General features: G+C 54.4%; 1 protein-coding gene across 4 annotated transcripts in view; it reads right to left on the bottom strand.

Annotated features, from left to right (window-relative positions):
* Positions 1 to 25,620, bottom strand: part of LOC121293998 (echinoderm microtubule-associated protein-like 4) — a 363,716-nt gene that overhangs the window by 39,218 nt on the left and 298,878 nt on the right. For all 4 annotated transcript variants that reach the window (XR_005946679.1, XM_041217491.1, XM_041217498.1 and 1 more), the window contains exon 20: positions 20,498 to 20,586. Coding sequence is in view for 3 of the 4 variants with exons in the window: in XM_041217491.1 (XP_041073425.1) it covers positions 20,498 to 20,586 (89 nt within the window). In the remaining variant the exon portion in view is untranslated. The remainder of the gene's footprint in view (positions 1 to 20,497; positions 20,587 to 25,620) is intronic.

Raw genomic sequence — 25,620 nt, 5'->3', positions numbered from 1 at the left:
CATGTGGAGTCGTGCGGTAGCTAAGAAGGAAGCGTGAGATTTTGGTTTCCAAGGTTCCTCCCGACAATTTTTTTAGTCCTAACTTGAAAGTTTGGATGAGTCACTCAGCTAGTCTGTTTGATGCAGGGTGGTAAGGCGCAGTTCGGATGTGTTTAATGCCGTTTAGATTGAAGTTCCGAAATTCAGCACTTGTAAATGCAGCTCCGTTGTCTGATACAATGAGTTTGGGCAATTGGGGCATTTGGGCAATCCGTGAGTCGAAAAGCATTGGCATAACCTTTTGATGGTAGCGTGCAACATAGATGATTTCACCTCAAAAATCTTCATCCATTTTGAGCAAAAACATTGCGCCTAGGAATGGACTCACGTGGTCTGTATGGACCTGCACCCATGGTCAGCCCGGCCATTCCCACGTGTATAGTGGGGCTATGGCTGGCTACTTTTGTTACAGTCGGCACTGTTGAGTGTTTGACTAATTTCTCGATATCTGCATCTATATCAGGCCACCACACACAACTCCTGGCGAGCATTTTCATTTTAGAAATGCCAGGGTGAGTGTTCTGTAATTCGATTAGGAGCAGTTCCCTGCCTGGTACAGGAACGGCTACTCTTGCTCCCCAGAGTGTGAAGCCATCCTGACAACTCTCATTTCCTCAGAGACCGGCTCATTTAAACATCCTGTAAGTATCTGCTCTCTCACTTTGGACAGAAGCGAATCTCGATTGGTCCAGTTCTTGATCTGCTTCATGCAGACAGGCAATATGTCTAAAAAATTCAAAGCAAGGACAATTTCTTGGGGTACAGGAGTACACTTGATGCTTTCTTGCAAGGGCCGGCTAAGGGTGTCTGCATTCGCTATGTGTATCCCAGGTCAGTGCTTGCAAGTGTATTCGTAGGTGGACAGAATTAATGCCCATCACTGAATTCTTGCCAAAGCTATCGGTGGGATAGCCTCATCTTCTTTGAAAAGACCCAAAAGCGGTTTATGATCGAAGACGATAGTGAAGTGCCTGCCATGTAAGTACTGGGGGATTTTTTTTTTCAACTCCTAAGTCTATTGACAGTCTTCCATCTCGATCTGCAAATAACCTTCTTTGGCCACTAAGAGGGTTCTTGATACGTAACCTATTGGCCTCTCAGGGCCATCATCCATTTCATGGGATAATACTACACCAACACCATATGGAGAGGCATCGCAGGTCAATATCAATTCTCAGATGGGGCGAAGTGCACTAACAAGGTTGAGGAGTGCAGCAGTTGTTTTACTCTGTTGAAGGCTGCTTCCTGTGGAGCCTTCCAGGACCAATGATGGTGTTTCTTCAGCAGTATGTGCAAGGGGGTCAGTACAGTCGATAAATTGGGTAAAAATCACCCGTAGTAGTTTAACATCCCTAAAAATGATTTGAGTTTGGTGATATTTGTGGGGGAAGGCGCCTCCTTTATCACCTTAACCTTTTCTTCCACAGGGTGTAATCCTTGTGCATAATCCTTGTGCGTCTACACAGTGTCCCAGATAGGTAACCTCAGTGGCTTGGAAAGTGCATTTCTCCTTTTTTAGTCAGGCTCCAGCTTCCAAAAATCTTTTAAAAATACCTCCTCTAAATGTTAAATACTCGGCCTCTGTCGATCCAGTTCTGAGGACATCATCATTGTACACTACAACCCGGGGTAATCCCTGTAGCAAACTCTCTATTGTCCTTTGAAATATTGCACATGCTGAGGACACTCTGAAAGGTAGGCATGTATACTGGAATAGCCCTTTGTGTGTGTTTAATGTGCTACGAATAACCCCAGGACATGTTATCTAACTCAAGTTGCTGGTACGTGTGGCTCATATCCAACTTAGTGCAAGATTGATCGTGTAGGACTGATATTGATAATGTAGGACTGACCTCCAGCCAGCTCTGCGTACAAGCCTTCAATTCTTGGAATTGGATATTTATCCAATTTGGCTGCCCAATTAACTGTTAGCTTATAATTGCCACAAATACGGATGGTCTTATCTGGTTTCAGTACGGGGATGATAGGTGTTGCCCATTCCGAAAATTGAACCGGCTGTTTGATGCCCAGTTCCTCCAATCTGTTTAACTCAGTATCCACTTTTTCTCTTAAGGCATATGGCACTGGTCTTACCTTAAAAAAGATCGGAGAGTTGCCTGTGAATGAACATAAATCTTGGCTTGCAAGCCTTTGATTTTTCCTAATTCGTTGCGAAAGACACTATCAATTAAAAAAAAATTCTAGCAGTCCTCCTGCCTGCACTTGAAAAATCTTCGACCAACTTAACTTGATTTCTTTTAGCCAATCATGGTCCAGAAGGCTTGGTACTTCTCCAGTTACTAGTATTACTGGGAGCTGGGCTGACTGCTGCCCATAGCACACAGGTACCATGGCAGTGTCTTTTACTTTTATGGCTTTTACCGTGTAAGTCTTCAACTGGGCAAAAGTTCTCTCCAGGCTTAAGGATTGGGTACCTTCTCTCAGGTACTGAAATGTGTGCTCATCCATCATTGTGGCTGATGCATCTATATCCAACTCCATAGTTAGAGACTTCCTGTTTTCGTGCAGTGTGATAGTAATAGGGTTTGCTTTGACTGCTTTAAGATTAAAAAGAGAGTGAATGTCAGAATCAGTTATTTCAGGCTCTTTCACGTTATGTACTTCTGGCTGGTTACTTGGCAGTCTGGACTTGGCTCTGCACTGCTGTATCAAATGTCCTCTTTTGCGACAGTAATAGCACTCGGCCTCCTTAAATCTACATGTTTCAGGAGAATGGTTACCCCCACATGTGACATTTCAAATTCATGATATGCCTCCGGTATTTTTTTTGATTTCTGGGTGATTGGGAATGATTCCTGCTTTGCGGTTGCTTCTGCGGTTTAAGTTTCACGTCTGGCTGCAGGTTCCCACATTAACTGGTAATCGGCACCATCTTGCAAGCTCTGTAGCTCCTGCGAATCTTTTTCAGTGCTTTCCATGGCCAGCGCCATTTCCATTAATAGTTTAAAATTTATATCGACTTCTGCCAGCAATTGATGCTGAATAGCATCATTGCACATGCCACAAAGTAACTGATCTTGTAGCATGTTGTTCAAGTTCACTCAAATCACAATGCTGACAATTGCTTTAATTTAGCCATATATGTCACAATTGATTCGCCTGGGGCCCTCACCCTTGTATTAAATTTGAATCTTTGCATAACGACTGATGGTTTGGGCTGAAAACGGGCCTTCACTAAATCCATGAGCTCACTGAATAATTTGGAGTTGGGCACGCTTCAGGCTGAGACTACGAACAAGTTTGTAGCTTTGACTCCCACAGATGATTGCTTTGCCTCCTCCCCTATTTCATTTTCCTGGAAATAAAACCCAAGGCACTCTATGTATTGAGTCCAGTCCTCCATGGAAGAGTCAAATGAGTCGATCCTTCCAAAGAGAGGCATCCTGGTGAGTATATATTTTTAAGAGATACTCACAACTGTAGGGCGATAGGTTAACACCAGGATCATTTATCCTTGTTGTCAGATGTAGGAATGTACTACTGAGAGGCTTCTTTAGTTGAACAATGAACTTTATTTACAGAGCTGTTGGATTAGCTGCAGGCCTCTAGCAAGGCTACAATACATTCCCTAGACTAGGAAAATTCCACCCCTTATCAGCTTCCCTGCACTTGGTACTGATTGGCCGTTCTAACCATGTGACTCTTACTCAGTGAGGCTGGCCTTAAAACAACAATCACCACAGATACGATCCAACAGTATTTGGAACATATGGCCTACATAACTAGCATCACACTGGCACTGAAATTCATATACCACATTACTCATGTGTGCTAGGCTTGAGGGCAGCATCCTTTTAATGGCAAATACTACTCATGTTGCTACTGCATAGTAGCTGTGTGAAACAGATAGCTTTACCTGTTGCTCATATTTTTGAGATACCTTGCCCTTCTCGCGTAACCTGAGGAAGACTGGGCACTTTCGAGGCCAAAAGTAATGGCCTGAAGCCCGTTCATGAGTTTGCATGATAAGCAGCCTGAAATGGTCTGATCAGGGTAGCCATTATCCTAGGCAATGCCTTTGATGCACCCTATTTCAGCATCAAGCTTGCACGGTGAGCAAATAGCTCGGGCCCTATTTAAAAGGGTGCTGATAAAATCAATCTTGTAGCATGTGGAACAGTATGAATCCTAACGTGTATATTGACCAGTAAGGGTAGGCTTGTGGCAGACCATGGTAGAGAACCCCCTTGGCAGGTTTCTCAACTAGTACATCAAGAAAGGGGAGTTCATTTGACTGTTCCATTTCAAAGGTGAATTTGAGTGCAGGATGAAGCCCATTAAGGAAATCATTACATGCAGCTGTGGATTTAAATATAGCAAACGTATCATCTGCATATTGGAAATAATTGGAGGTTAGGTGTCATTCCATCAAAGACACGTTTCTCATGAAACCTAACAAAGATGTTTGCGAGAGCTGGGCCTAGAGGGGATCCCATGGCAACATCATCAATTTGGGCATACATGGTGTCATTAAAACTGAACTCAACTGTGCAAGTTGCCGAGTTTAAGTTCAATAAATACTGATTCCCGCAATGGTGACGGGTCTAGATTGCCATGATATAGTGCTGCAGCACAAATATCTATGGCTTCCTTAAGTGGAAAATTGGTGAATAGGCTAGCAATGTCAAATGAGCACATGGACACAACACAGCTATTGATGTGCAAGTCCTGTGTGGTCTTCGCAGGTGTGGAGGAGTCCTTCACCATGTATGTGGAAAACTTGGTCAAAACTGGTTGTATCAATTCGCCCAACCATTTGGCCAATTCATGTTGTGCAGAACCGGTCACAGATAAGATAGGGTGTAAAGGGACATCACTTGTATGTTTTGGGCAGCTCATACATAGGCGAACGTAGCGAACCATGAGGGCAAACCATGTCATCATATAGTAGCTCTTCACTCTTACACAAGTCCAGCAAGCATTTGTCAACATACTTTCGAGCAAGGCAGTCTCGTCATGTTGAGCGGCAGGTCCAATGGATACTAATTTGGACCTGTCAATAAGAATAGCGTGCATTTTGTTGATAGTCACACTTGTTAAGGATGAATACTCCCACCCTTTGTCAGGTTACTGATATGTATGACCAGGTTGATCTTCAGGCCTCGCAACACTGCAAGACATTTGTGTCGCATGTGAAAGTCAGACAGGTCGTTCGGAATCCCACAATATGCGTACGCTAGATCAGCTAGGTGCACTTTCAAGGATTCAGCGTCTTCATTGGATGTTAGTTTGTGGCGGGATAGTTGAGAGTAGAGGAGTTCGAACTCAGCAAATACATCTTCCTGTCTGATTGGGAGGAGGGCACACCAAAATTGAAACCATGCGCAAGAACAAACTCCTTGCTTTCTGAGAGCACATGGTCAGAGAGAGTTGTTACATGTTTAGTGGCATAATTAATTGCCTTGCCAAACTGCTTCTGCTTAAGTGAGTTTATGGTGCGGACGTGTTTCAAATAAGTATTGTTTATGGTGCGGTCATCTGTTGAAGCAATATAACAGCATAAACAGATCGGATCAAATGGAAAAATGAAAGAAGTTTGCGCACCTCAGATCAAGCGCAGTGTAGGGCATGGGGTAAATTAGTAACCCATTGCTCAATCTTTCAAGAAATTTAAAGAAGGAAGTGCCTAAAGGAGGCGGGTAACAATGGTCTGGGGGAGCAGGGAAAAATTATGTATCAACTCTGGATAGAATGGACTTGATGGGTTTAATAAAATTTAAATCAAGAAAAAATTATGTTCTGAAATCAAAATAACATTTTGCCATCATAAAGTTGAGGGGGACTATTTTCAGAATGAAGGTTTTATCATGAAAACATATGCATGCATAAAAAGACTTCCATTTATATCCTGCTTTTCACAACCACCTGACGTCTCAAAGCACCTTTACAGCCAATGAAGCACTGTCATCACTGTTGTAATGCAGGAAAAACAACAGTTAATTTGTGTTCCGCAAACTTCCACAAATAGCAATGTGATAAAGACTAGATAATTTGTTTTTAGTGATGTTAATTGAGGGTTAAATATTGGCCAGGACACTGGTCCAACCATTATTTTCAGGATAATGTTCCTTAGCAGGCATAATTTTGGTAATGCAGTTGTATCATTACAGCACTGATGGCAATGCTACACTCCTAATGCTGGTCAATCCCAGAACCAGTGGTAAGTAGCTAAAAGCCACGGTAAACAGCACAAGAAAATATTCATAACACCTGACACCAAACCTTATACATAAATAATTTATGGAAATAAAATAGATTTTTGCAAGGTTTTCTTTAACTTAATTTAAATCGGGGAAAAAAAAGTGATTTATAAGGGAAGTAACTTGCAATGTTCACATCCACAATTTAGAACCACACCTTTGAATAAAATAACTATGGGAATAAAATCTAAAATGAGTTAGAATCATAAATATCCTCAAGGGAAACCAAACTTTTCTAAACCTTTAGTTAATTGGAGGAAAATAATAAGTTCTTATGGGAGAAGTCAATTTATTCCCCTACATGGATCAACGCAATAGGTGTCAATAGTATCACTTTTTAAGCATACCAGGACAACAAAGAAGCCTAGCAAGAATGCACGTAGTCCCAAATAGCTAAAATAGCTCAAAAAACAATCCTGAATATAGATCTTATGACTTGAAGGCAAGGCGTTAGAATTTTGCTTTTATCTTAGAATAAAAGTGCAGCAGAGGACAGAGGCGCGTTATAAATTAAGCTGCAGATTTACCCAACATGCAAGCTTATTATAGGGATGGAAAAAAAATGTTTGCAGCAGTGCTGAATTTAGAAGATACTTAAAAAAAATGTCTTCAGTACATGCATTGCCTTCAAGCAGGATTTAGGAGCATGACTCCCCTACAAAGGAATGCTTGCTTGTCCCCAGTTTATGTACGTTTTCTGGTGTTTCGGAGTCTACTATAATCCTGTGCCTAAAGTCAAAGATAATTTCTCTTGGATTAATTAATTTTCATATTGAAAATATTTAAAGTATTGTATGGACTTTAATACAATTGCATAGAGTTCTGTTTATTTCATCACAAGTACAGCCTCAGATACACCATGTTAACAAAATGTTTTATAGCATGAACCTATAATAATCCCAATCAGTAATATTTCTATGTTCACAAGACAAAACAAACTTACTATCACAACAATAGAACACCTGAGGCAATTATGGAACTACTTGAATTGAGGATATCCTGATTTAGCAGTTTCAAGTATTTAATCTTAAATAGTTTCAGAAGGAATCAGAATGAGTATCAAAATAAAACCAAGAAGAGGATTTATCCCTCTTCCGGCAGGCTCAGCAGGGGCAGTCAGGAAGACGATCAGGGCCGGACCGCGATTTCATGCTGGCGGGTCAACTAAGGCCTACCCAGCGTGAGTGGCGAATGGCAGTGCTCAGTGCTGCCTGTGTGTGGGGGGCAGGTGGGGGGGAAGAGGAGGGCCAGCACGCAGGTTCATGCATGCAAGTGGGCGCATACTGGAAAAGCTTCCTGAGGCACAGAGCTGCCTCAGGGAGATGAAGAGTTCTAAATATTAAAAAAAAAGATTTTAAAAATGTTATAAAACATGTCCCAGTTCATGTGACTTTGTCACATGAACAGAGACATGTTATAAATAAAATGTTAAAATTTTAATTTTATTTGCGGTTGGAAACTTCATCCCGCCCATGGATGAGTTTTAAAAAGTGCAAAGGCCGCTAGGCCCTTTCGCCTGCCTGCCAACAGTAAGGTGGCGAGAGACGGGGGTGGGGAGAGAGGGGTGAGGGAGGGAGAGAGAGAGAGGGGTGAGCGAGGGAGGGAGAGAGAGCGAGGGAGGGAGAGAGAGGGGCGAGGGAGAGAGAGGCGGAGTGAGGGGCGAGGGGGGAGGGAGAGACAGGGGGGAGGGAGAGAGAGAAAGGGGCGAGGGAGAGAGGGAGAGAGAGGGGGGAGGGAGGGAGAGAGAGAGGGGCGAGAGGGGCGAGGGAGAGAGAGGGGCGAGAGGGGCGAGGGAGAGAGAGGGGCGAGAGGGGCGAGGGAGAGAGAGGGGCGAGGGAGGGAGAGAGAGGGGCGAGGGAGGGAGGGAGAGAGAGGGGAGAGGGAGGGAGGGAGAGAGAGGGGCGAGGGAGAGAGAGAGGCGAGGGAGAGAGAGGGGCGAGGGAGAGAGAGGGGCGAGGGAGAGAGAGGGGCGAGGGAGAGAGAGGGGCGAGGGAGAGAGAGGGGCGAGGGAGAGAGAGGGGCGAGGGAGAGAGAGGGGCGAGGGAGAGAGAGGGGCGAGGGAGAGAGAGGGGCGAGGGAGAGAGAGGGGCGAGGGAGAGAGAGGGGCGAGGGAGAGAGAGGGGCGAGGGAGAGAGAGGGGCGAGGGAGGGAGAGGGGCGAGGGAGGGAGAGGGGCGAGGGAGGGAGAGGGGCGAGGGAGGGAGAGGGGCGAGGGAGGGAGAGGGGCGAGGGAGGGAGAGGGGCGAGGGAGGGAGAGGGGCGAGGGAGGGAGAGGGGCGAGGGAGAGAGAGGGGCGAGGGAGAGAGAGGGGCGAGGGAGAGAGAGGGGCGAGGGAGAGAGAGGGGCGAGGGAGAGAGAGGGGCGAGGGAGAGAGAGGGGCGAGGGAGAGAGAGGGGCGAGGGAGAGAGAGGGGCGAGGGAGAGAGAGGGGCGAGGGAGAGAGAGGGGCGAGGGAGAGAGAGGGGCGAGGGAGAGAGAGGGGCGAGGGAGAGAGAGGGGCGAGGGAGGAGAGGGGCGAGGGAGGGAGAGGGGCGAGGGAGGGAGAGGGGCGAGGGAGAGAGAGGGGCGAGGGAGGGAGAGGGGCGAGGGAGGGAGAGGGGCGAGGGAGGGAGAGGGGCGAGGGAGGGAGAGGGGCGAGGGAGGGAGAGGGGCGAGGGAGGGAGGGAGAGAGAGGGGCGAGGGAGGGAGGGAGAGAGAGGGGCGAGGGAGGGAGGGAGAGAGAGGGGCGAGGGAGGGAGGGAGAGAGAGGGGCGAGGGAGGGAGGGAGAGAGAGGGGCGAGGGAGGGAGGGAGAGAGAGGGGCGAGGGAGGGAGGGAGAGAGAGGGGCGAGGGAGGGAGGGAGAGAGAGGGGCGAGGGAGGGAGGGAGAGAGAGGGGCGAGGGAGGGAGGGAGAGAGAGGGGCGAGGGAGGGAGGGAGAGAGAGGGGCGAGGGAGGGAGGGAGAGAGAGGGGCGAGGGAGGGAGGGAGAGAGAGGGGCGAGGGAGGGAGGGAGAGAGAGGGGCGAGGGAGGGAGGGAGAGAGAGGGGCGAGGGAGGGAGGGAGAGAGAGGGGCGAGGGAGGGAGGGAGAGAGAGGGGCGAGGGAGGGAGGGAGAGAGAGGGGCGAGGGAGGGAGGGAGAGAGAGGGGCGAGGGAGGGAGGGAGAGAGAGGGGCGAGGGAGGGAGGGAGAGGGGCGAGGGAGGGAGGGAGAGAGAGGGGCGAGGGAGGGAGAGAGAGGGGCGAGGGAGGGAGGAGAGAGAGGGGCGAGGAGGGAGGGAGAGAGAGGGGCGAGGGAGGGAGGGAGAGAGAGGGGCGAGGGAGGGAGGGAGAGAGAGGGGCGAGGGAGGGAGGGAGAGAGAGGGGCGAGGGAGGGAGGGAGAGAGAGGGGCGAGGGAGGGAGGGAGAGAGAGGGGCGAGGGAGGGAGGGAGAGAGAGGGGCGAGGGAGGGAGGGAGAGAGAGGGGCGAGGGAGGGAGGGAGAGAGAGGGGCGAGGGAGGGAGGGAGAGAGAGGGGCGAGGGAGGGAGGGAGAGAGAGGGGCGAGGGAGGGAGGGAGAGAGAGGGGCGAGGGAGGGAGGGAGAGAGAGGGGCGAGGGAGGGAGGGAGAGAGAGGGGCGAGGGAGGGAGGGAGAGAGAGGGGCGAGGGAGGGAGGGAGAGAGAGGGGCGAGGGAGGGAGGGAGAGAGAGGGGCGAGGGAGGGAGGGAGAGAGAGGGGCGAGGGAGGGAGGGAGAGAGAGGGGCGAGGGAGGGAGGGAGAGAGAGGGGCGAGGGAGGGAGGGAGAGAGAGGGGCGAGGGAGGGAGGGAGAGAGAGGGGCGAGGGAGGGAGGGAGAGAGAGGGGCGAGGGAGGGAGGGAGAGAGAGGGGCGAGGGAGGGAGGGAGAGAGAGGGGCGAGGGAGGGAGGGAGAGAGAGGGGCGAGGGAGGGAGGGAGAGAGAGGGGCGAGGGAGGGAGGGAGAGAGAGGGGCGAGGGAGGGAGGGAGAGAGAGGGGCGAGGGAGGGAGGGAGAGAGAGGGGCGAGGGAGGGAGGGAGAGAGAGGGGCGAGGGAGGGAGGGAGAGAGAGGGGCGAGGGAGGGAGGGAGAGAGAGGGGCGAGGGAGGGAGGGAGAGAGAGGGGCGAGGGAGGGAGGGAGAGAGAGGGGCGAGGGAGGGAGGGAGAGAGAGGGGCGAGGGAGGGAGGGAGAGAGAGGGGCGAGGGAGGGAGGGAGAGAGAGGGGCGAGGGAGGGAGGGAGAGAGAGGGGCGAGGGAGGGAGGGAGAGAGAGGGGCGAGGGAGGGAGGGAGAGAGAGGGGCGAGGGAGGGAGGGAGAGAGGGGGCGAGGGAGGGAGGGAGAGAGAGGGGCGAGGGAGGGAGGGAGAGAGAGGGGCGAGGGAGGGAGGGAGAGAGAGGGGCGAGGGAGGGAGGGAGAGAGGGGGCGAGGGAGGGAGGGAGAGAGGGGGCGAGGGAGGGAGGGAGAGAGAGGGGCGAGGGAGGGAGGGAGAGAGAGGGGCGAGGGAGGGAGGGAGAGAGAGGGGCGAGGGAGGGAGGGAGAGAGAGGGGCGAGGGAGGGAGGGAGAGAGAGGGGCGAGGGAGGGAGGGAGAGAGAGGGGCGAGGGAGGGAGGGAGAGAGAGGGGCGAGGGAGGGAGGGAGAGAGAGGGGCGAGGGAGGGAGGGAGAGAGAGGGGCGAGGGAGGGAGGGAGAGAGAGGGGCGAGGGAGGGAGGGAGAGAGAGGGGCGAGGGAGGGAGGGAGAGAGAGGGGCGAGGGAGGGAGGGAGAGAGAGGGGCGAGGGAGGGAGGGAGAGAGAGGGGCGAGGGAGGGAGGGAGAGAGAGGGGCGAGGGAGGGAGGGAGAGAGAGGGGCGAGGGAGGGAGGGAGAGAGAGGGGCGAGGGAGGGAGGGAGAGAGAGGGGCGAGGGAGGGAGGGAGAGAGAGGGGCGAGGGAGGGAGGGAGAGAGAGGGGCGAGGGAGGGAGGGAGAGAGAGGGGCGAGGGAGGGAGGGAGAGAGAGGGGCGAGGGAGGGAGGGAGAGAGAGGGGCGAGGGAGGGAGGGAGAGAGAGGGGCGAGGGAGGGAGGGAGAGAGAGGGGCGAGGGAGGGAGGGAGAGAGAGGGGCGAGGGAGGGAGGGAGAGAGAGGGGCGAGGGAGGGAGGGAGAGAGAGGGGCGAGGGAGGGAGGGAGAGAGAGGGGCGAGGGAGGGAGGGAGAGAGAGGGGCGAGGGAGGGAGGGAGAGAGAGGGGCGAGGGAGGGAGGGAGAGAGAGGGGCGAGGGAGGGAGGGAGAGAGAGGGGCGAGGGAGGGAGGGAGAGAGAGGGGCGAGGGAGGGAGGGAGAGAGAGGGGCGAGGGAGGGAGGGAGAGAGAGGGGCGAGGGAGGGAGGGAGAGAGAGGGGCGAGGGAGGGAGGGAGAGAGAGGGGCGAGGGAGGGAGGGAGAGAGAGGGGCGAGGGAGGGAGGGAGAGAGAGGGGCGAGGGAGGGAGGGAGAGAGAGGGGCGAGGGAGGGAGGGAGAGAGAGGGGCGAGGGAGGGAGGGAGAGAGAGGGGCGAGGGAGGGAGGGAGAGAGAGGGGCGAGGGAGGGAGGGAGAGAGAGGGGCGAGGGAGGGAGGGAGAGAGAGGGGCGAGGGAGGGAGGGAGAGAGAGGGGCGAGGGAGGGAGGGAGAGAGAGGGGCGAGGGAGGGAGGGAGAGAGAGGGGCGAGGGAGGGAGGGAGAGAGAGGGGCGAGGGAGGGAGGGAGAGAGAGGGGCGAGGGAGGGAGGGAGAGAGAGGGGCGAGGGAGGGAGGGAGAGAGAGGGGCGAGGGAGGGAGGGAGAGAGAGGGGCGAGGGAGGGAGGGAGAGAGAGGGGCGAGGGAGGGAGGGAGAGAGAGGGGCGAGGGAGGGAGGGAGAGAGAGGGGCGAGGGAGGGAGGGAGAGAGAGGGGCGAGGGAGGGAGGGAGAGAGAGGGGCGAGGGAGGGAGGGAGAGAGAGGGGCGAGGGAGGGAGGGAGAGAGAGGGGCGAGGGAGGGAGGGAGAGAGAGGGGCGAGGGAGGGAGGGAGAGAGAGGGGCGAGGGAGGGAGGGAGAGAGAGGGGCGAGGGAGGGAGGGAGAGAGAGGGGCGAGGGAGGGAGGGAGAGAGAGGGGCGAGGGAGGGAGGGAGAGAGAGGGGCGAGGGAGGGAGGGAGAGAGAGGGGCGAGGGAGGGAGGGAGAGAGAGGGGCGAGGGAGGGAGGGAGAGAGAGGGGCGAGGGAGGGAGGGAGAGAGAGGGGCGAGGGAGGGAGGGAGAGAGAGGGGCGAGGGAGGGAGGGAGAGAGAGAGGGGCGAGGGAGGGAGGGAGAGAGTGGGGAGAGGGAGGGAGGGAGAGAGTGGGGAGAGGGAGGGAGGGAGAGAGTGGGGAGAGGGAGGGAGGGAGAGAGTGGGGAGAGGGAGGGAGGGAGAGAGTGGGGAGAGGGAGGGAGGGAGAGAGTGGGGAGAGGGAGGGAGGGAGAGAGAGGGGCGAGGGAGGGAGGGAGAGAGAGGGGCGAGGGAGGGAGGGAGAGAGAGGGGCGAGGGAGGGAGGGAGGGAGAGGGGCGAGGGAGGGAGGGAGGGCGAGGGAGGGAGGGAGGGAGAGGGGCGAGGGAGGGAGGGAGGGAGAGGGGCGAGGGAGGGAGGGAGAGGGGCGAGGGAGGGAGAGGGGCGAGGGAGGGAGGGAGAGGGGCGAGGGAGGGAGGGAGAGGGGTGAGGAGGGGAGGGAGGGAGAGGGGTGAGGAGGGGAGGGAGGGAGAGGGGTGAGGAGGGGAGGGAGGGAGAGGGGTGAGGAGGGGAGGGAGGGAGAGGGGCGAGGGAGAGAGGGAGCGCGAGAGAGGGGCGAGGGAGAGAGGGAGCGCGAGAGAGGGGCGAGGGAGAGAGGGAGCGCGAGAGAGGGGCGAGGGAGGGAGCGCGCGAGAGAGGGGCGAGGGAGGGAAGCGCGCGAGAGAGAGGGGCGAAGGAGGGAGCGCGCGAGAGAGGGGCGAGGGAGGGAGCGCGCGAGAGAGGGGCGAGGGAGGGAGCGCGCGAGAGAGGGGCGAGGGAGGGAGCGCGCGAGAGAGGGGCGAGGGAGGGAGCGCGCGAGAGAGGGGCGAGGGAGGGAGCGCGCGAGAGAGGGGCGAGGGAGGGAAGCGCGCGAGAGAGGGGCGAGGGAGGGAGCGCGAGAGAGAGGGGCGAGGGAGGGAGCGCGAGAGAGAGGGGCGAGGGAGGGAGCGCGAGAGAGAGGGGCGAGGGAGGGAGCGCGAGAGAGAGGGGCGAGGGAGGGAGCGCGCGAGAGAGGGGCGAGGGAGGGAGCGCGCGAGAGAGGGGCGAGGGAGGGAAGCGCGCGAGAGAGGGGCGAGGGAGGGAGCGCGCGAGAGAGGGGCGAGGGAGGGATGCGCGCGAGAGAGGGGCGAGGAGGGAGCGCGCGAGAGAGGGGCGAGGGAGGGAGCGCGCGAGAGAGGGCGAGGGAGGGAAGCGCGCGAGAGAGGGGCGAGGGAGGGAGCGCGCGAGAGAGGGGCGAGGGAGGGAGCGCGCGAGAGAGGGGCGAGGGAGGGAGCGCGAGAGAGAGGGGCGAGGGAGGGAGCGCGAGAGAGAGGGGCGAGGGAGGGAGCGCGAGAGAGAGGGGCGAGGGAGGGAGCGCGAGAGAGAGGGGCGAGGAGGGAGCGCGAGAGAGAGGGCGAGGGAGGAGCGCGAGAGAGAGGGGCGAGGGAGGGAGCGCGAGAGAGAGGGGCGAGGGAGGGAGCGCGAGAGAGAGGGGCGAGGGAGGGAGCGCGGAGAGAGAGGGGCGAGGGAGGGAGCGCGAGAGAGAGGGGCGAGGGAGGGAGCGCGAGAGAGAGGGGCGAGGGAGGGAGCGCGAGAGAGAGGGGCGAGGGAGGGAGCGCGAGAGAGAGGGGCGAGGGAGGGAGCGCGAGAGAGAGGGGCGAGGGAGGGAGCGCGAGAGAGAGGGGCGAGGGAGGGAGCGCGAGAGAGAGGGGCGAGGGAGGGAGCGCGAGAGAGAGGGGCGAGGGAGGGAGCGCGAGAGAGAGGGGCGAGGGAGGGAGCGCGAGAGAGAGGGGCGAGGGAGGGAGCGCGAGAGAGAGGGGCGAGGGAGGGAGCGCGAGAGAGAGGGGCGAGGGAGGGAGCGCGAGAGAGAGGGGCGAGGGAGGGAGCGCGAGAGAGAGGGGCGAGGGAGGGAGCGCGAGAGAGAGGGGCGAGGGAGGGAGCGCGAGAGAGAGGGGCGAGGGAGGGAGCGCGAGAGAGAGGGGCGAGGGAGGGAGCGCGAGAGAGAGGGGCGAGGGAGGGAGCGCGAGAGAGAGGGGCGAGGGAGGGAGCGCGAGAGAGAGGGGCGAGGGAGGGAGCGCGAGAGAGAGGGGCGAGGGAGGGAGCGCGAGAGAGAGGGGCGAGGGAGGGAGCGCGAGAGAGAGGGGCGAGGGAGGGAGCGCGAGAGAGAGGGGCGAGGGAGGGAGCGCGAGAGAGAGGGGCGAGGGAGGGAGCGCGAGAGAGAGGGGCGAGGGAGGGAGCGCGAGAGAGAGGGGCGAGGGAGGAGGGCGAGGAGGAGGAGAGAGGGGCGAGGGAGGGAGCGCGAGAGAGAGGGGCGAGGGAGGGAGCGCGAGAGAGAGGGGCGAGGGAGGGAGCGCGAGAGAGAGGGGCGAGGGAGGGAGCGCGAGAGAGAGGGGCGAGGGAGGGAGCGCGAGAGAGGGGGCGAGGGAGGGAGCGAGAGAGAGGGGCGAGCGAGGGAGCGAGAGGGGGCGAGGGAGGGAGCGAGGGAGGGAGCGAGAGAGGGGCGAGGGAGGGGGCGAGGGAGGGAGCGAGAGAGGAGCGAGAGAAGGAGCGAGAGAGGGGCGAGGGAGGGAGGGGGCGAGGGAGGTAGGGAGGTAGAGGGGCGAGGGAGGTAGGGAGGTAGAGGGGCGAGGGAGGTAGAGGGGCGAGGGAGGTAGAGGGGCGAGGGAGGTAGAGGGAGGGAGAGGGGCGAGGGAGGGAGAGGGGCGAGGGAGGGAGAGGGGCGAGGGAGGGAGAGGGGCGAGGGAGGGAGGGAGAGAGGGGCGAGGGAGGGAGGGAGAGAGGGGCGAGGGAGGGAGGGAGAGAGGGGCGAGGGAGGGAGGGAGAGAGGGGCGAGGGAGGGAGGGAGAGAGGGGCGAGGGAGGGAGGGAGAGAGGGGCGAGGGAGGGAGGGAGAGAGGGGCGAGGGAGGGAGGGAGAGAGGGGCGAGGGAGGGAGGGAGAGAGGGGCGAGGGAGGGAGGGAGGGAGGAGAGAGGGGCGAGGGAGGGAGGGAGAGAGGGGCGAGGGAGGGAGGGAGAGAGGGGCGAGGGAGGGAGGGAGAGAGGGGCGAGGGAGGGAGGGAGGAGAGAGGGGCGAGGGAGGGAGGGAGAGAGGGGCGAGGGGCGAGGGAGGGAGGGAGAGAGGGGCGAGGGAGGGAGGGAGGGAGAGAGGGGCGAGGGAGGGAGGGAGGGAGAGAGAGAGGGGCGAGGGAGGGAGGGAGAGAGGGGCGAGGGAGGGAGGGAGAGAGAGAGGGGCGAGGGAGGGAGGGAGGGAGGGAGAGAGGGGCGAGGGGCGAGGGGCGAGGGGCGAGGGGCGAGGGAGAGGGAGAGGGAGAGGGAGAGGGGCGAGGGAGAGGGAGAGGGAGAGGGGCGAGGGAGAGGGGTGAGGGTGGAGAGAGAGGCGGGGAGGGAGGGAGGCGGGGAGGGAGGGAGGGAGAGAGAGAGAGAAGGTGGGAGGGAGGGAGAGAGAGAGAGAGAGAGAGGGAGGGAGAGAGAGGGAGATAGTGATGGGGGAGATAGAGAGGGAGGGAGAGACAGACAGAGTGAGAGCAACAGACAGAGACAGAGAGATGGGGGAGTGAGGGGGAGAAAGAAAGAGACGGGGGGGAGTGAGGGGGAGAGACGAGGGGGAGAGACGGGGGGGAGTGAGGGGGAGAGACGGGGAGGAGTGAGGGGGAGAGACGGGGGGGAGTGAGGGGGAGAGACGGGGGGGAGTGAGGGGGAGAGACGGGGGGGAGTGAGGGGGAGAGACGGGGGGGAGTGAGGGGGAGAGACGGGGGGGAGTGAGGGGGAGAGACGGGGGGGAGTGAGGGGGAGAGACGGGGGGGAGTGAGGGGGAGAGACGGGGGGAGTGAGGGGGAGAGACGGGGGGGGGGAGTGAGGGGGAGAGACGGGGGGGGAGTGAGAGGGGGAGTGAGGGGGGGAGTGAGGGGGAGAGACGGGGCGGAGTGAGGGGGAGAGACGGGGCGGAGTGAGGGGGAGAGACGGGCGGAGTGAGGGGGAGAGACGGGGGGGAGTGAGGGGGAGAGACGGGGGGGAGTCGAGGGGGAGAGAGAGGGGGGGAGACGAGGGGGAGAGAGAGGGGGGGGAGACGAGGGGGGGAGAGACGGGGAGAGACGGGGGGGAGAGACGGGGGGGGGGAGACGGGGGGGGGAGTGAGGGGGAGAGACGGGGGGAGACGAGGGGGAGAGACGGGTGGGAGACGAGGGGGAGAGACGGGGGGGAGACGAGGGGGAGAGACGGGGGGGGAGACGAGGGGGAGAGACGGGGGGGGGAGTGAGGGGGAGAGACGGGGGGGGGAAGTGAGGGGGAGAGACGGGGGGGGGAGTGAGGGGGAGAGACGGGGGGGGAGTGAGGGGGAGAGACGAGGGGGGGAGTGAGGGGGAGAGACGGGGGGGGGGAGTGAGGGGGAGAGACGGGGGGGGGGAGTGAGGGGGAGAGACGGGGGGGGGGGGAGTGAGGGGGAGAGACGGGGGGGGGGGGAGTGAGGGGGAGAGACGGGGGGGGGAGTGAGGGGGAGAGACGGGGGGGGGAGTGAGGGGGAGAGACGGGGGGGGGGAGTGAGGGGGAGAGACGGGGGGGGGGAGTGAGGGGGAGAGACGGGGGGGGGGAGACGAGGGGGAGAGACGGGGGGGGAGACGAGGGGGAGAGACGGGGGGGAGAGACGGGGGGGAGAGACGAGGGGGAGAGACGGGGGGGGAGACGGGGGGGGGAGAGAGGGGGGGGAGACGAGGGGGGGAGAGACGGGGAGAGACGGGGGGGAGAGACGGGGGGGGGGAGACGGGGGGGGGAGTGAGGGGGAGAGACGGGGGGAGACGAGGGGGAGAGACGGGTGGGAGACGAGGGGGAGAGACGGGGGGGAGACGAGGGGGAGAGACGGGGGGGGAGACGAGGGGGAGAGACGGGGGGGGGAGTGAGGGGGAGAGACGGGGGGGGGAAGTGAGGGGGAGAGACGGGGGGGGGAGTGAGGGGGAGAGACGGGGGGGGAGTGAGGGGGAGAGACGAGGGGGGGAGTGAGGGGGAGAGACGGGGGGGGGGAGTGAGGGGGAGAGACGGGGGGGGGGAGTGAGGGGGAGAGACGGGGGGGGGGGGAGTGAGGGGGAGAGACGGGGGGGGGGGAGTGAGGGGGAGAGACGGGGGGGGGAGTGAGGGGGAGAGACGGGGGGGGGAGTGAGGGGGAGAGACGGGGGGGGGGAGTGAGGGGGAGAGACGGGGGGGGGGAGACGAGGGGGAGAGACGGGGGGGGGAGACGAGGGGGAGAGACGGGGGGGAGAGACGGGGGGGAGAGACGAGGGGGAGAGACGGGGGGGGAGACGGGGGGGGGAGACGAGGGGGAGAGACGGGGGGGGAGACGAGGGGGAGAGACGAGGGGGGGAGTGAGGGGGAGAGACGGGGGGGGGGGAGTGAGGGGGAGAGACGGGGGGGGAAGTGAGGGGGAGAGACGGGGGGGGAGTGAGGGGGAGAGACGGGGGGGGAGTGAGGGGGAGAGACGGGGGGGTAGTGAGGGGGAGAGACGGGGGGGGGAGTGAGGGGGAGAGACGGGGGGGGGAGTGAGGGGGAGAGACGGGGGGGGGAGTGAGGGGGAGAGACGGGGGGGGGAGTGAGGGGGAGAGACGGGGGGTGGTAGTGAGGGGGAGAGACGGGGGGGGGGGAGTGAGGGGGAGAGACGGGGGGGGGGAGTGAGGGGGAGAGACGGGGGGGGGGGAGTGAGGGGGAGAGACGGGGGGGGGGGGGAGTGAGGGGGAGAGGAGGGGGGGGGAGTGAGGGGGAGAGAGGGGGGGGAGTGAGGGGGAGAGACGGGGGGGGGGAGTGAGGGGGAGAGACGGGGGGGGGAGTGAGGGGGAGTGAGGGGGAGAGAGGGGGGGAGTGAGGGGGAGAGACGGGGGGGGGGAGTGAGGGGGAGAGACGGGGGGGGAGTGAGGGGGAGAGACGGGGGGGGGGGGGGAGTGAGCGGGAGAGACGGGGGGGAGAGACGGGGAGAGTGAGGGGGAGAGACGGGGAGAGTGAGGGGGAGAGACGGTGGGGAGTGAGGGAGAGAGACGGTGGGGAGTGAGGGAGAGAGACGGTGGGGAGTGAGGGAGAGAGACGGTGGGGAGTGAGGGAGAGAGACAAGGGGAGTGAGGGGGAGAGACAAGGGGAGTGAGGGGGAGAGACGGGGGAGTGAAGGGGAGAGAGAAAGAGACAGGGAAGGGGCAGTGAGAGAGAGAAAAAGACGAGGGCGAGAGAGTGAGAGAAAGAGACGGGGGCGAGAGAGAGGGAGGGAGAGAAAGGCATAGAGAGGGGGGAGAGAAGGAGAGAGAGTGAAAAAGAGAGGGGGAGAGAGAGAGGGAGGTAGAAAGAGGGGGGTGGGGGGGAGAGAGAGAGAGAGACCCGGGGTGGGGGGCGGGGGGAAAGAGAGAGATGGGAGGAGGAGAGAGAGAAAGAGATGGGGGTGAGAGAGAGAGAAAGAGACGGGGACGAGAGAGATAGTGTGTGACGGGGAGAGAGAGGGGTGGCAGAGAGAGGTGGTGGGTGAGAGTGGAGAGAGAGAGAGAGAGAGGAGGGAGAAAGAGAGAGAGGGGGGGAAAGAGAGGGGGGGGAAGAGAGAGAGGGGGGGAAGAGAGGGGGGGGAAGAGAGAGAGGGGGGGAAGAGAGGGGGGGGGAAGAGAGAGGGGGGGAAGAGAGGGGGGGGGAAGAGAGGGGGTGGGGGGAGAGAGGGTGGGGGGAGAGAGGGAGAGAAAGTGAGGGAGGAAAAAAGGAGGGGGAGAAAAAGAGAGGGGGGAGAAAGAGGGGGACAGAAGTGGGAAGGGAGGGGGGAGAAAGAGGGGGACAGAAGTGGGAAGGGAGGGGGACAGAAGTGGGAAGGGAGTGGGGAGGGGGGCAGGGAGCGGGACAGAAGTGGGGGGTGTGGGGTCAGAAAGGGGAGTGGAAGGCGAGGAAAGTGAGAGAGATAGAGTGGGAAAGGTGAGAGAGAAAGAGAGAGACAGTGACAGAGTGGGAAGGACAGAGTGAGAGAGACAGAGAGGGGGGGAAGACAGAGTAGGAAAGGAGAGATTGAGAGTTAGACAGTTAGAGAAAGAGAGAAGTTAGATAGTTTGAGTTAGAGAGAGAGGGGGAGAGGGAGGGAAAGGAAAGGAAAGAGAGAAAGGAGAACCAGAGGACATCAAAAGAGTGAGACACAGTGGGAAAGGAGAGATGGGGAGAGAGCGAGACAGACACACACACACAGAATGGGAATCGGACGGAGAAGAGAGTGATACAGTGGGAAAGCAAAGCAGGCAAAATTTTGTGCTGAGTTTCAGGACTGCTGTGGTTTAGATTCAGAAACTGTGCCACTCAGGGCTTGTTTGGGTTTCGTGTTAACAGTCAGTCATCATTAACTGGTGCATTCTCCATGGCAACACCTCTACCTATCAACACTCTCTTCTCATACAGTTTAAACTATTCTTGCGATTGTCCTGATGAGTGCAAGACAAAAAGCTTTGACAAAATGTCTTTTTTCAGCAACTCTGTGTTCCTGCTGAGGGCACCTTTATAACAGGCTATTAGGAAAGTAAGCCAGAAAGGCAAATATACTATGAAAATTGGTCACAATTATATAAAAGATACATTTACTAAACAGTTAACAAGCATTCCATTTTAAGTGAAAATTAGTCCATAGGTTACTTTTTCCATTTGTTTATATCTTTACTCTCATCTTGGCTTTCTTCCATATTAGCAGTTAATTTGGGAGTGCAAGATAATTTGGTGTGGTGATGCTGCCACCTTTGCAACTAGACATTTTGTGATAAGTTGAGGTGAGGCTGATCCTGCCTATTTAACTTTGTTACATAATCATACCTGCCAAAACATGATTAAATGCTCAATCGGAAAAGACAAGTGTCAATATCAGTCAAAGCTAGAATTTGCACCTTATGTTCCCTCTGGTTAGAAGTAAGTTCATCAGAGCTAAATCAGCCCTGATCATCACTAAGAACTTGATAGGATTGGAAAACAATTGGGAACTTTTCATCACCAAACAAACTGCACTCGTCACTTCTGCTCATGATTGCAACTTAGCGTTTTAAATATTGTTATATGACAACGATTGGAACAAAGATAAAACAAATTCAATTACCTGGAGAATACCGCATCACTGATAGCTGTTCGTTTCCATCAGTGTGTATTGAAACTAGATCTTTTGTCTCAGCATCTAGAACAAACCACCTGTTATACAAGAAATATTAATAAATCAAATTCATTGCTACTTAAGCAATTCTTACTGTACTGTTGCATGCATTAATAAATATTACGCTTACTTGGAAACATCTTCCTTAGTCCATTAATCATTTTAAATTTTAACTTAACCAGATATTTCATTCTGATTAACACTTTCGCACACCTAGCTGTGGTATGTTAACATTCTATTTGAATTACATAGGGCTTGTTTGAAAGTGAAGAGATACCTGTCTTTTATCTTTAATTGTGAAAAAAAGTTTCGTTTATAAGTACAGAATCCACTACTAGAGTGTCAGCCAAAGAATCTAATATTGAGGTGTATGCTTTAAATGATTCCGTAGAATGGGCCAGCTGCGTGAAGGCATATTTTTGACAATTACTGTTTTCCCATTGATTATATTCCAAAGTTCTCCATCACTGTGACAGATTTCAATGTTTTTTTTGGCTATGACTGTGAAACTCTCAACCTTTATTTAAATGCTGCAGAGGAAACAATAAAAACAGTGTCTGAAAATTGGATGCCTGGAAACATTTCCCAATAGTTCATCAGATATTAATTTCTGATTCCCACCTGACTGTCATATGCAATCATTGAAATAATATAGTACAGATTAAAGTCATGGGTGGGGTCTATAAAATGTAGAATGCCATAAGTTAAAACAAGCTTTTAAAAAAGCCAAACTAATTTTTAAAAAAAAAATTAAGCCACCTCTAAAGGTGGAGTTACAAGAATATTTTTGCACCTTGTTAAGTAGTTTCAGTTTAGCAATGTAAAAGCGAAGGAACATCATCAAAGGCATGCCTCAGCTTGGATAGAAAACATGCTCAAGATTCTAGTGGAGGAATCTTGCACAGCTTGGGTTTGGTATTGCATAGAGCACATCTCCAATGCAGCATCAAACCAAGTTTAAAAAGAAAAACAGAAAATGCTGGAAACACTCAGCTGGCCTGGCAGTGTCTGTGGAACCAGAAACAGGGTTAATGGCAGGAGAGCCTTTCACCTATCACAGGCATTCCCTTCTGTTCTTTTTCACACCCACCCCCACCCTTTCACCTGCTTAAACCCTATTATGTTCCTAACTTTTCCCACTTTTGATGGAGCAATTATGATTGGGAATGCACAGAGTTCAGAATTAGAGGAGTGCAATTATCTCAAAGGTTCGTGGGATTGTAGGCAATTACAGAGATGGGACAAGGCATGGAGGGATTTGAAAACAAGGGTTAGAATTTTAAAATCAAGGTGTTGCTTGACTGCGAGCCGATGTAGGTAAGCAAGCACAGGGATGATAGGGAAACAGGACTTGCTGCGAGTTAAGACATGAGTTTTGGGTGACCTCAAGTTTATGAAGGGTACAATCTGAGAGAATTGCTTAGGAATGGTCGAGTGTAAAGGCTATGAAGGTATTGAAGATTTCAGCAGCAGATGAGTCGAGACAAAGGCAAAGCTGAACAATGTTACGGAGGTGGAAAAAGGTGGTTCTGTAGCTATCTTAACTCACATACACCCTAAAGGGTGAAAGCAGTAAAATGGGACTGGACATAATTCAATTTTAACATAAGAAAGAGGAGCAGGGGTAGGACATACGACATCTCAAATCTGTTCCACCATTCAAGAAGGCAATTGCTGATCTTTGATCTCGATTTCATTTTCCCACCCAATCCCCATATTCCCTTGATTCTCCAAGAGTCTAAAGATCTAGCTGTCTCAGCTTTGAATATATGCCACAACTCGAGTATCCACAGCCCTCTGGAGTGGGGAATTTCAAAGATTCAAAACATTCTGAATGAAAAAATTCTTCCTCATCTCAGTCTTTAAAGATTGGCCCCTTAACCTGAGACTATGGTCCCTAGTTTTGGACTCTCCAACCAGGGGAAAGCAACCTCACAGCATCTACCCTGTCAAATCCCCTCAGAATTTTAGAAGTTAGAATGATACCACCTCACATTCCTCGAAACTCCACTGTATAGGCCAATTCTACTCAATCTCTCATCATAGGACAATCCTGTCATCCCAAGGATTAATCTAGTGAATCTTCACTGCATCACCCTCCAGTGAAAATATATCCTTCCTTTGGCAAGGTGATCAAAATTATGCACAGTATTCTAAATGTGGTCTCACCAATTGTAGCAAGATTTCCTTAGTCTTGTACTTCAACCTCCTTGGCATAAAGGACAACATACCAGTTGTCTTCCACATTGCTTGCTGTACTTACATTTTAAATTTGTTTTCTTGTAGGACGACACCCAAATCTCCGAACATCAACATTTAAAAGTTTCTCGCTATTTAAAAAACTTCAGCTTTTCTATTCTTCCCACCAAAATGAATTATCTCACATTTCCCCACACTATACTCCATTTGGCACAATGCTTACTTACTTAATCTATCTAAATCCCTTTGTTGCCTCTTTGTACCGTACTTACAACTTACTGTCCCCACCTAGCTTTGTATGTTTAGCAACCTTGAATACATTACTCTCCAGTACTTTCAAATAAGTAATTAAGATAGATTGTAAATAGTTCAGTTCTCAGCAACCAATGAGCCCTTATCTTGTGCAATAACTTTTTATGTGGCATCTTGCTGAATGCCTTTTGGAAATCCAAATATACTACATTCACTGGTTCTCTTTTACTCACTGTTAGTTATATTCTCAGATAACTCTAATAAATTTTACAGGCACAATTTCCCTTTCATAAAACGATTTTGACTCTGCCTGATCATATTATCTAGGTTAACTTGCTAACTTTTCCTCAATAATAGATTCTGGTATTTACTTCACGACTGATGTCAGGCTAACCGGCTTGTAATTCCCTCTTTTCTTCCTCCCTTCTTTCTTGAATAGTGGTGTTTTCTACCTCCCAATCCACTACAACTGTTATAGAACCCAGGGAATTTTGGAAGGTCATAACCAGTGCATCCATTATTTCTGCAGCTACCTCTTTAGAGCAACAGGACCTAGGTCCGGGGCATTTGTTGATTTTAGTTACTTAGTTTTTCTACTACTTTTCCTCCACTGATATTAAATACTTTAGGTTCCTTACTCTCATTTGCCCCTTGATTCTGCAATATTTATGGTGCTTTTTGTCTTCCATGGGGAAGACAGATACAAAATAATTCTTTTAACATCTCTGCGATTTCCTTATTCCCAATTAGAATTTCTCCGATCTTAGCTTCCAAGGGGTCAATGTTTACTTTTGCTACTCTCTTTTTATGTATTTGTTGAAGCTGTTACATTTATGTTTCTTGCTAGTTTACTCTCATTTTCTATTTTTCTCCCTTATTATCAGTTATCAGGTCATCTTTTGCTGTTTTAAAATTTTCCCAGTTCCCAGATTTGCTACTATTCTTTGTAGCACTATAAGCCTCCTCTTTTCATCTAATACCACCTGTAACTTCTTTAACAGACATTGATTTTCCTATTCCTCATTCCTTGCAACCTCCTCCAATGTGGAAGCACAGGTTGGCAGAGAATACCAGTTTTAAGCAAACATTGGAGCTTTTTTAAGAAAAAGTATATAATAACTGATGAAAACCACAACAAAGCTTTCTGTTGCTCAGAAGGTTTAGTGTGCAATGAACCTTCAATTTTTCTGTCTCGGTCCTCTTTACCTGCTCCTTCTGGGAAATCTTTTAAAATGTTAGCAGCAGCCAAAGTGAGGCATTAAAAGTGAATGAGGCCACAAATATTACAAACCTCCAGCAAAGTCTGGTGAAACATCAGTTATATTAGAAATGCCATTCTTCGGGCTCACTTTAGAATATATTTTGCCTAATTTTTCTGATCCTTCCAGACATGTGACATTCTGGACTAATAGATCTTTATTTAAATACATTCCAGACCCAAATAAGTTTAAATATTCATGAATTATTTTCCCTATGGTATCCAGAATACAATGCAGCAGTAAGTTATAATGAATACTATATGACACACTCTGGGAAGACATGAAGCATTTATATAAAGTCTTACTTGTTGACCTCAACATATCACAGCAAGGCATGTGTTTCGAATGATATACTCCTTTCAATGCTAGCTATATTGAGTTACATCAAGGTACATCAACATTAATGCCTTGTTTTTAGCTAAGGTTCAATACTTCAACAAATTTTACCCATCTCTAAATTTTCAATATCAATGCAATAACCAGGGAGTTATTTTACTTTGCACTGAAATAACTGCTGAAATTCAGGATATGACCAGCCTTTTTCAGTGTTTCTGTACCCTACCCAGCCCACAAACTGAATCATTCATCGTTATACGGATATTCTTTAATCTGTATAGTCAGAATCACAAATGCCAAACCACATAAAATCCAAGGAGTTGCATTACCCTGCATTTGAAGTTCGCTGTGGCTTCATGACTGAGACACTAAAAAACTAGTCATGATTTCCCACATGTCAAACTTATTACATGCAAAATGATCCAAAACTATTTTTTCTGTGAAAAGATTTACATTACTTTCCTATTCCTGTTGAAGGCTTTAAAATAAGTAAATAACCTGAGTACAGATAATATCTTTCCTAATAATGAAAATTAGTTAATGAAAATTTTCAAAACCTCTATTTTTTTTAGGTTGCAACATGTTATAAGGGTACTGGTTTTCACACTTTAATCCTAAATTCAGTCAATTATGTATTTTATTGTTATTGCCTATGAGTCAAGAGAAGAAAGAGGTGGAATAGTGAGCCTACCACTGCTCACTGTATCATGAGTAGATTGGAATGTAGATTGTTTTTGTGCATTGCTGCCAGTCTGATTGACCTACTTGTATACAAAATAATTACCCTGGGAGGGTAGCAAGGGTACAGCAACTTTACCTTTCTGCTTGTAAAATTGCTGCAGATCATAAACAGAACAGTTTTGCCCCAAGGAGCCAAAAGTGTCCTGATCGCAGTCTACACCAATTTATATGAGTAACATTACATACAGGAAGTTCATATTCTAGCTAATTAACTACTGCTACTAAGCTGAACTATTATGTTAACATTTTCATTCATTTTTATAGTTTTTAAAAAAAATATTGACC

Source organism: Carcharodon carcharias, chromosome 2, assembly GCF_017639515.1.
Source record: "Carcharodon carcharias isolate sCarCar2 chromosome 2, sCarCar2.pri, whole genome shotgun sequence".
In the NCBI taxonomy this organism is placed as follows: Eukaryota; Metazoa; Chordata; class Chondrichthyes; order Lamniformes; family Lamnidae; genus Carcharodon; species Carcharodon carcharias.
Note: the sequence above shows the minus strand (reverse complement) of the source record. Positions and strands in the feature narration are given on the sequence as shown.